Source organism: Hipposideros armiger, unplaced genomic scaffold, assembly GCF_001890085.2.
Source record: "Hipposideros armiger isolate ML-2016 unplaced genomic scaffold, ASM189008v1 scaffold_404, whole genome shotgun sequence".
Classification (NCBI taxonomy): domain Eukaryota; kingdom Metazoa; phylum Chordata; class Mammalia; order Chiroptera; family Hipposideridae; genus Hipposideros; species Hipposideros armiger.
This window is the reverse complement of record NW_017731754.1, coordinates 734,218-743,867: the sequence shown is the minus strand read 5'-3', so window position 1 is coordinate 743,867 and position 9,650 is coordinate 734,218. Positions and strand designations below refer to the sequence as shown.

At 45.5% G+C, this 9,650-nt stretch overlaps 2 protein-coding genes across 2 annotated transcripts in view; both read right to left on the bottom strand.

Annotated features, from left to right (window-relative positions):
* The window catches only part of PNLDC1 (PARN like ribonuclease domain containing exonuclease 1), a 28,699-nt gene extending 19,055 nt beyond the window's left edge, over positions 1-9,644 (bottom strand). Inside the window, exons 1-8 of the mRNA XM_019663757.1 lie at positions 8,362-9,644; positions 7,881-7,938; positions 7,513-7,586; positions 5,418-5,457; positions 4,719-4,842; positions 4,447-4,535; positions 3,045-3,145; positions 1,400-1,476 (exon numbers count right to left, since the gene is read on the bottom strand). Coding sequence (XP_019519302.1) covers positions 1,400-1,476; positions 3,045-3,145; positions 4,447-4,535; positions 4,719-4,842; positions 5,418-5,457; positions 7,513-7,586; positions 7,881-7,938; positions 8,362-8,437 — 639 coding nt within the window. The 5' untranslated portion in view covers positions 8,438-9,644. The remainder of the gene's footprint in view (positions 1-1,399; positions 1,477-3,044; positions 3,146-4,446; positions 4,536-4,718; positions 4,843-5,417; positions 5,458-7,512; positions 7,587-7,880; positions 7,939-8,361) is intronic.
* On the bottom strand, positions 7-1,115 carry MRPL18 (mitochondrial ribosomal protein L18). The gene is made up of 3 exons (XM_019663752.1): positions 1,081-1,115; positions 723-954; positions 7-273 (listed from the first exon to the last, which is right to left on the bottom strand). The coding sequence occupies exons 1-3, from the start codon at positions 1,113-1,115 to the stop codon at positions 202-204; spliced, it is 339 nt and encodes a 112-aa protein (XP_019519297.1). The 3' UTR covers positions 7-201.
* Positions 9,645-9,650: the final 6 nt, after the last annotated feature.

Sequence of the window (9,650 nt, the reverse complement as noted above, 5' to 3'; positions counted from 1 at the left end):
CTCATGTCCAAGAGAGGAGAATTTAGCTCTTGAATAAAAAAAAACAAAAGAAAAAAAATAGGAGGATGGGATGACCTTAGCTACTAACAACACTCTGCAGTTACATTATTGCATAAGCTTCCGAGCTGTCTGTTCCTCCAGACACTCTCTTCCGCTGGTGTAACAGCGGCGGCTTTATTACATGTTCCAAACAATGCTATTTCATCCATAGATCCTCCGCGGCTCCTGCAGCATCACACCACCTTCTGTCATAGCACTCTGCAGTAGTTTTATCTGGTTTTAAAGATCAGAAAAAAAGGGAAAGATTAAGTCAACACCATCAGTAAACAGTTTACTTACTGAGAAAGAGAAATAAACGACTGCTTTGCTTTCTGCTAACTTCCCAGCCTACAATGGTTTTTCAGAGAGTGATCTTAATAATGACAGAGAAGAAAAACGAGAATGGCAAGCTGCCAAGGATTAGCAGCATTTTAAAGTATCACACAAAGAAGTAGAGCTGTCGATCATTCACTGTGGGTTTCAAACCTGCCCCTCACTGACTCTGGGCAGGTTACTTATATACAGAACAAGGAACACTAGTTCTGACCCTTGGGCTGCTGTGAGGATGAAATCAGGTAATGCACCTCAGAGGCTGACACATGAAAAGAACTATTATTATGTAGGTATCTAATGTCATGAATTAACACAATATCTTTCAAACAAGTACATGAAAACAAAAATACCGAGTCTGAGGCTGCCTCCCAAGGAGTTGGTTGGTAGACCATGAAGTTGATTCCAGCCTCTAAGCACCGTTCTGCCAGCACTCGACCTATACTCTCGCAAGCCACCACGTTTCTGGTGCTGTAAAGGTGCTTTTTAATAGCCCATTCACGAGTGGATGCCGAAACCACAACCCGGCCACTGCAATGTTCAACAAGCGCTTCTATATGATGCTGCGTCCGTACAACTCGCAACCTAAATGAGGTGAGAAGAGAATAAAATCATAAAAGAATCATAATAGTGACAACAGGTGAATAAATGCCTAAATATTTCATTCATTTACTTCAATGTACTTAACCTGGAAAGGTGTTTTTCCTCTACCTTTGAAAGGGTGTTCTCAATAACAAACCAAACATTCCCACTTAACCTCAAATATCCAAGAGAATGTTGGTATTTCTGAGAGCTGAGACTTATTTACACAGCATCTGCTTCAAAAAAGGATTTGAGGAGGCAGAGCTAAGTTGCTGACCCTATAATAGATAAAGACTAACTCTATGCTTTTATTTTCCAGCTAACACCAAAATAAATGTAAGATGGATCAAAGATTTAAANGGGAGGGAGGGAGAGAGGCCTTTCACAGACGCCAGGTGTGGCTGAGCGACAGGTAAACGATGGTGCTGCTGTCCAGGCGAGGACTCACCCCTCGGTCTCGCAGCACCGTCCAGATGTCGGGGAGGGCCTGCCTCAGCACGAGCTGGACTTCGAAGGCCTGGAAGCCTACAGCAAGGAAACACAAGGCTGGCACAGAGCCACCACAAACCCTGGGACAGCAGTCTGCCTTCCCCTCAAGAGAAGCCCAAGAGGAACAGAAGCTGAGAGACGGGCGGATCAAGTGGAAACGCAGCTCTCAGGTGTGCCTAAGCCCACGAGGCAGGACTGGCACAGGCTATCATGGCGTGCTCTAGGGCAGCATTCTCGAAGTCTCTCTCAGGGCCACTCTTACATTGAGGACCCCGAAGAGTCTTCTTGTGTGTGGGTTATAGCGATTGATATTGACCATGTTAGAAGTTAAAACTATACATTAAATTTAAAACTGTAAAGTTTTCTTTTAAAATAATAAACCCATTCTAATTTTGCCCAGGATTTTGTAACATCATACACTGGCTACTTGAAAAACACTGGTTAGGGTTCCATAGTGTAATGGTTAACACTCTGGACTCTGAAAAACACTGGTTTGCTGAGTTACGCGGGTTGTCTGACGTTCACACGTTTCCTTAGATGATACCAACAAAAGACACTTGTAAACATGGCCACTGACCTCATCAGAAAAGGCTCAGTATTGGGAAGCTGTCGAGCTTATGGGGGCAGATTCGAGTTTTCCAAAATGCCAGCTTTTGATTGAAAGTGCCCATTTCATCACTAGCAAATACTGTGAGTTATTCTCCTTGAAGTGACAGGCTTACTTTTTTCATTTGAGAAAATGACTGAAGATACTCAAGTCAAAATAACCAGTTAGTTCCTTTAAGTACAAATAATATTCCATGAAAAACAAGCAGCTAATTCAGCTTTCAACTCAAAAACTTGCACGAGTGCTTTTTCTCAAGACAACCCCTGTACTTTGGAAAGAAACAGCAACGTTTTATGCATACTTTTTTTTACATAGTCGTTTTGACACATAAGATATTTTAAAAGATGAGCGAAGGCTGAAGTTAAATTAAAAATTATTACTTCTTCACCAAGGAGGTTCTTAAACTGGATTTTTTTTTTGTAACTGAGAGTAAGTGGTAACAAAAACCCAGTGACGAGCAGCGTGGTTTGACGCCTTAATCTGTGCCGAGGTGCTGACAGGCTTACCCACCAGTGCTTCGGCGCCATCAGTGCAAATGGCACAGTGACTATGCCAATGATAGTTCAGTAATATTTTTGACAATAGTTTTGGCCTCATGGATCCCTCGGAAAGAGTCTCAGAGATGCCTGAGGCCCACAGACCAGGCCTGACAACCACTAACCTCGGGCATGTTCACTGTGATTCCACATTGCGCCACGGGAAAAATTCAGGCATTAACAAAAGTAAATAAAAGTACACAGGGCACTCAGGATTGGGATACAAGGATGGTTCTGAATGGAACTTCACTTCCTCAACCTTAAAATTGAGGTTTTTAGGTTGAGAAGTTGAAAGCCTTCAACTTCTCAAGTGAGGTCAGAGCTTTATCTCCCCACAAAGACCACACATCTGCTGAGCCAATGCCAAGGTCCACGGGACGAGAGGGGATTGCCCCAAGCCCTGGTATGTGACAGTGATGGGTTCCAACACTGCCAGGTCAGGGGAGCAGCCTCCTGCCTACCAGAGATGCCAGGGAGAGTCATCCAGTCGCCTTCCTCTGCCAGGTGCAGCCACCGCGTCACCTCATCAATCACCACCTTGATTTGATCTTTATCCAGGGAACTGAAAACGGGCACATGAAAGTGGAAATGCTGGAGGAAACCAGTAGGACTGTGACAAGGTTAGCACTGTCTCCAGTTTTAACACGGTCATGTTGGCAAGAAAACACGGACCCAAAAATGACCATTTATTTTCCGAGTCTTGTTAAAACAGGAAGCCAAGCACTTGGCCAATCCTCTCTCGCATGTCACAGGAGAACGTTCCATCCCTGCCTGCTTCATTAGGACATATGGAGGGAAAGGTACTGGGAGCCAGCCAACACTATGCATTACTATTGGGCCTGTCTTCCTAATTCAGCTCTCAGAGGTGCAAAAACACCATCTGGGGAAATTAGGAAAAGACAGGAACTTTGGTAAGTACATCTTCTCCTGTGTCAGAAACATAAGAACATGATGTTATTTTGAGATACAGAAAGGCCTTTTCTCCAGTATCCAGAAATAACAGGAGGTTAAAAATTCAAATTGTTTTTTCCCCCCTTACAAAAAGCTACACTTTTATGTGAAAACCACAAATGAGGATAAAAAAATTTACCCCAAAAAAACTCCAACATTACTTAAGATAATGATCTGGACCAGATAATTAATCGTAACATTCCAGAGTGAAAAGCTATCTAATTTAACCCCCTTCCTGATAAAGAAAAATAATCTGAAGCCCAAATTACGTAAACAACCTATTCAGAACACACAACTAAGTGACAGCAGGGCCTGCCTGAGACAGGGTGGCACGCTCCTGCTACCACACAACACTGCCACTCACTCCATCACTCCTGGTCCCAGCTCTAGGGAAGTACAGGGTTTGAAGTGTGACAACTGGCACCAGGGGCCAAAGGAAAACAAAGGAAGAAATCCTGCCCTCAGGGAACACAGCAGGACCAAGCACCGGAGGGACAGGTCCAAGCTGAGGCATGGGACGCATGGTCAAGGTGACTCATGACTTACCCCTGAAGTCCCTAAGATCACACTGAAGGCCAACGTAACACCTCACCACCATTTCCCACCCTAGCACTGCAGTGGCGCTCCTGCTGCTTAGAGTACCCAATTAAGAGTCAGTTCCTTTTCTTTTTTCCCTCCATTTTTAAAGCCTGAAATCACAATCAATGCCGTGAGAGGTTTCTCCACTCAGACACAGGATGGAATCACCGGCACTCGGAGCTCAGCACATGCCGCAGAAGCCACCCCAGCTTAAGGTGATGGTGCACAGTCACCACCCTCTGGAGGGAGCGTGCCTGCCCACGGGACATGCAGAGAAAACTCCAGCCACAAAGAAACCCAGCAAGAAACCCAACCGGGAGAAACAGGCTATACCTGCGAACTTTCCAGTTCCCAGTCAGGATGTTGTGTTTAATTTTCTTCTCCTGTTCTTCATTCATATATGGGATTCCATTTTTAAGAAACTAAAGACAGGAAGAGAACAAGGAGTCTGGCTAGTCGTGTCCTCTGTGCCGGGGAGCAGAGGAAAAGGAAACCTTCCTTGTCAGGTTTCATGCGGACGTGAAAGGGGACGGTAACGGGACTCGGACACCAGGTGGACAAGGCAACCTTTAAAACCTTCCCACGCCCCTCCTCCAATGCCATACCTTGTTATAGTCGAAGCCATACTGATTCAAAAACTGAACACTAGAAGCCTGGAAAGAGAACTCTGAATCCAAAATCCCAAATGTTGTAGGGAAGAGAAAGAAGTTACACGAATGGGCTACGTACCTATAAAAAACAATAAACATAAGGAAAAAAAGCCAAAACCATTTTAAAAACTCTGGCTCAGAGAGCAAGCTTCAGAGGAGGCTCTTCCTTTCACTTGAGGAGTATTTGAATGACAGCTGCTTCCAGTACTATGACTGGCCCTGGGGACCAATGACAAAAGGCAGAGGTCCTGTCCTCCAAGAACAGAGTCTGCCCCCCATGGTAAGCCCAGCAGCGGGACTGCCATCCAACGTCCTCTCTGCTGGTGCCCGGGAGCTACGTCAGCCTCGGGCATAACGCTGTGTTCACCGCCATCCTGATGGAGCACAGAGGAGACACTGGAACTGGAGACAGGAATGTCTAAGGGCCAGAGCAGGGTGTCAGGAAAGGCCCCCCAAAAAGGCGCCGCTTCAGAGACTTGAAGGACAAGCCCGAGTCTGCAGGGCAGAGAGCAAGCAGATGGGCACAGAAGCAGGAGAGAATATAGAGTGTCCAGGGCCAGAGTGGTTCAGGGCCTGATGCAGAACTTGGGGTGAGTAACTGGAGAAGATAAACGGGCAAGGGCCCTGGGTTTTGTAAAAGGTCTTTATACTTACTTGTTTGACTCTCCTTCAATGCTGGAAAACACAGACAATCCTAGAAGAATGACAGTAGGGGGACTGAGTACCGAAGCAGAGCTGCCAGAAGTTAACCACTAAAACAAAACATTTNCAATTTGAAGACTGAATGGTTATAGCTAGTTTGCACAATTTAAATAGAAAAGAAACTTGAGATGATTTAATATGGTCCCGTTTTAAATGTTTATTTTCACAAGCTTTTGAGGTTTTTTTCCTCACTTATAACAGTATTCATACATCACAATTTTATTAATAGTTTTTTTTAAAAAGTTGTTTTCCTTTGGCTCGGTTAAGAGCTCGCTCAAGAGTGTGAGCTCTGAGCAACAGGGTCACCGGTACGATTCCCGGCCCAAACTGAGCTGCCGCTGTGCTGCCAACAGGTGGCAGGATGGCTCAGCTAAATGAATGAATGAGAGAGAGAGAAAGAAAAAAGAAAGTTGTTCCCCACCCCACCCATGACCTGAGACTTGGAAATTTCTAAAACCTTCCCTTTATAATTAACCTAAAGAAAAAAATGTTAACAGCTTATAAAAACAAGATGTCTTATATTTTAAATGCTGACAAGGCAATCTCATGAGTTCAATATGGGAGTGTGAAAAAGTAAATGTGATCAATATGTCATAAACTTCAAGGTCATCAGCACATTGATGTAATAGAGGCACTATTTGGTGAAGAACAAATAATAATTTGTCCTAAAGAAACAAACGATGGTTTGTGGGAGGAAATGTTTGTATTTCTAGATTAAACTAGAAGCCATTAGAGAACGAAATCTACTTCGTCTGAAGTAATAAAAATGATCTTCATCCAAGTAACTTATCTATGGTTTGTTGTTTGTTTTTTTTTTTTTAGCTGAGCCACTGTTGGCAGATCAGCTGGGGCCAGGAATCGAACCGGCTACCCTGTTGCTCAGAGCTTGCACTCTTGAGCAAGCTCTTAACCAATATGATAATATTTTTTAATAAAATTATTATAATTTCCCCCCAAAAGAANGCAAAGTGAAAAAGAGTTCCCAGTAGGGGAAAAAAATAGAAACATATCTAAGTGCTGTTTCCCATAGTTTAGAAAGAGGTCTTACAATCAAGGAAAACAACCACAACAGAACTAGCAAAAGACAAGTACAGGCAGCAAAACACATGCACATGGGAGTTCACTACCACTCATAAGAACAAGCACGGGGCAGTAAAATCTGTCTCATGGCCTGTTTTAATAAATGAAGTTGTACTGGAAGACAGCCGTGCTCATTCATTTATGTACCATCTATGGCTGATTTCCATTAACAGTGGCAGAATTGAGTAGCTGTAACAGAGTCCACGGGGCCTGCAAAACCTAACCATTAGATCATTTTTCCTCGACTAGGTGGACCAAACATTTAAGACTGATAATAGCCAGTGCGAGTGAAGGAAAGGCGCGTTCACTGCTGTTGGTGTGAGTCCCTGCCAGCTTTGTGGATGGGCGTTAGGAGGGATAGCTTGGCAACACGAAGCAATGCTTCAACACAGTTCCACTGCTAGAAGTACACCAAATGCATACTCACAAAAGTACAGGAATGTGTGAATACTAAGATAGTCAAAGCAACCTTGTTTTATCACACACAAATGGTAACCAAAGGATGCATCATTAGAAGACTGAGTCAATAGATACATTCAGTTTGGATCATTAGAAGACTGAGTCAATAGATACATTCAGTTTGGAATACTATACAACTGTAAAAAATGAACAAAAAGATCTCTAAACCCCATTAGTGAAAAAAACAAGATGTAAAACATGTGTGGTGTGACCTTAATGGTTTAAGTTTTCGCTAAACGAAAATCATACACACACATTTTTCCTTGAAAGATGGTATAAGTTGCTTAATGTTGATTTATTTAGGCATACAAGTAATGCTGCTCATTAAGTTTCTGCTTGTTCCAAAGTGTTAGGTCCCACAGGCATAACATGGCTGAAACCCAAACAAGCATGCAAAATGACAGCCAGGTTCTTTGTGAGGTGTCCAAGTTGTTTGACCAGTAGGAAACACAAAAACAATAAAAATATCTCTCCTAGCTCATGACAAACAGCCGAAGATCAGACTCACCAATCTGACAGATTGTGAATTGCTGGACACTCTGACGGGTCTTTAGATACCACTCCGACGGCAAGTCAAAAAGACTGTGAAAAAACAGGCATCTCACTCCATAGGCAATGAGATGGCATCAAGGTGCTCAGCCTCCGTGCTGAACCGGCACCTCTCACTCCGCCAGTTTTCCTTGTCACAACTGGGGAACACTACCAGCGTTTAGTGGACAAAGGCCAGGTCCCTAGACCCCCACACAAAACATTGACCTGCCAGCCCAGGGCCAACAGGGTGCCTTCTGTGAAACAATGCTGGCCGTGGCCAGGATGCCAGCCAGAGGGGCACCGGTGAGCCTTTCTATCTCAGCTGTAAGGCAGCTTGAGCTTTACCTGATCTGCTCCGGCCGCGACAAGCAGGAACGAAGGCCGGTGAACTCTATGTCCAGACCTGCAGGGAGGCAAAAAAGACAAAGAGTGCCCGCACGCAGACCACTGGCACCGCTCTTCATGCTGTGAATGCTGCAGGTGGCAAACCTGCCCAGCTTGGTGCTCAAGCGGCCAGGTGAGATCAAGAAGGGAAAACGGAGGGAGCCAAAGCAAGGACAACCCAGGCTGCCCCCTTCCGTCGGCTCGGCGTCACCTGGGCCACAGCAGAGCCAAAGGGGCAATTGCTGCTTAACGTCCCACTGCCCAGGCAGAGGAGGGCTCTCCCGGTCCTTCGGGGCCCCTCTCTGAGCCTCCCGCAGGCAGGCTTGGCCTCACCTCTCCACCCGGTCCGACCCGCGCCACCCCCTCCACAGGATCCTCCGGCCAGGGGTTCAGGCCACAAGGCTTGGAATCCGGGGCGGGGGTGGGGGTGGGGGTGCCTTACCCACGAAGTCCGCGCCCAGGACTAGCTCCTGCAGCAGAGGCAAGCTCTGTTCGAACTCGTCGGCGCCCACATCCATAGCCGCGCCGCTCCACCCCGGCGCCCAGTGTGGCCACGTGCCGCCACGCACTTCCGCCGCTGACCTTAAAGGGCTCGCGCGGAGAAAGCAGGCCGCCTCCGCGCCCCCACCTGCCCCGTGGCCTCCAGGTTGGGCCTGGGCTGCTGGCTGCACGCCACCTGCCCGCGCACAGGTGTTTAGTTTCACACCTTGCTCGCTAGGGTGAAGGGCTGCTTAGACTCCGCCTTTGGCTTCAAAGCCCCACTGACCTTGCTCCTCGTCAATTTCTTTGCAGCCCCTATAAGCTGAGCCACGTCATTTACATAGACCCAGGATGTTAAGAGGAATGGACAGAGAAAGTAGAGCCTGGAAAACGGTAAAACCAGACCATAAACAGCACCTGGAGGACTGCAGTAAGCAGGTACCACAAGGGGGGGGGCGGGCAGAGGCAACACGTAGTTTCCCAAATCAGCACTTCTTCCCAGCGTCCCCGTCCCTTCCCAACACCCATCTTTTCCTCTTTACTTTGTCTGCATCATAGGTGTCTTTAATACCTTAGGTGTTTTAACACAAAGCCTCAATTGCCTATTAAACTGAAGGTATCCTTGGTGCATAATGATCTCGGACAATCCTACTCCTTCCAGAAAAAAGCCCTACCTACAGTATCACTTACAGGTGAACCCTGTTTTTTTCAATTTCCAAAGCTGCTAGTCCAGTCCATCGTGTCACCTTTACTTCCTCCCTTGGATTCTAGACTTGTTTCAACAGCCTTCTACAACTGTGGTCTTCAAAGTGAGATGCTCCAATCAATCTTTAAGATGAGGGAATATTAGAACTATAGTATATACTTTTAAATGTCTCCACTGGGGTATTTACTAATCAAAAGGGGATTAAGCCACTGCATTGTGAATCACTCATACATTTTAAAAATGTTGGTGCACACGTTACCTTTAAAACTAACATTGACTACTCAGATTGACAGTAACGTTATTTCACTTTCATATAAATATATAATTGAGTACACACTTAATAATTAGGGGTAAAATGCTCTACAAGCCACTTTAACTGCTTACAGGTTCTTCCTCTTCATGTTGTAAACAGCCAGAAACAAGATACCTCACTTGGATTTAATCCCTCTTTTAAGAGAACGGCTATGATTCCCATCTACCCAAGCTTCAATTTTAGATTAACTTGAATGCTCTTCAAGCTTCATCTCCTAGCTAACAAATTTTCA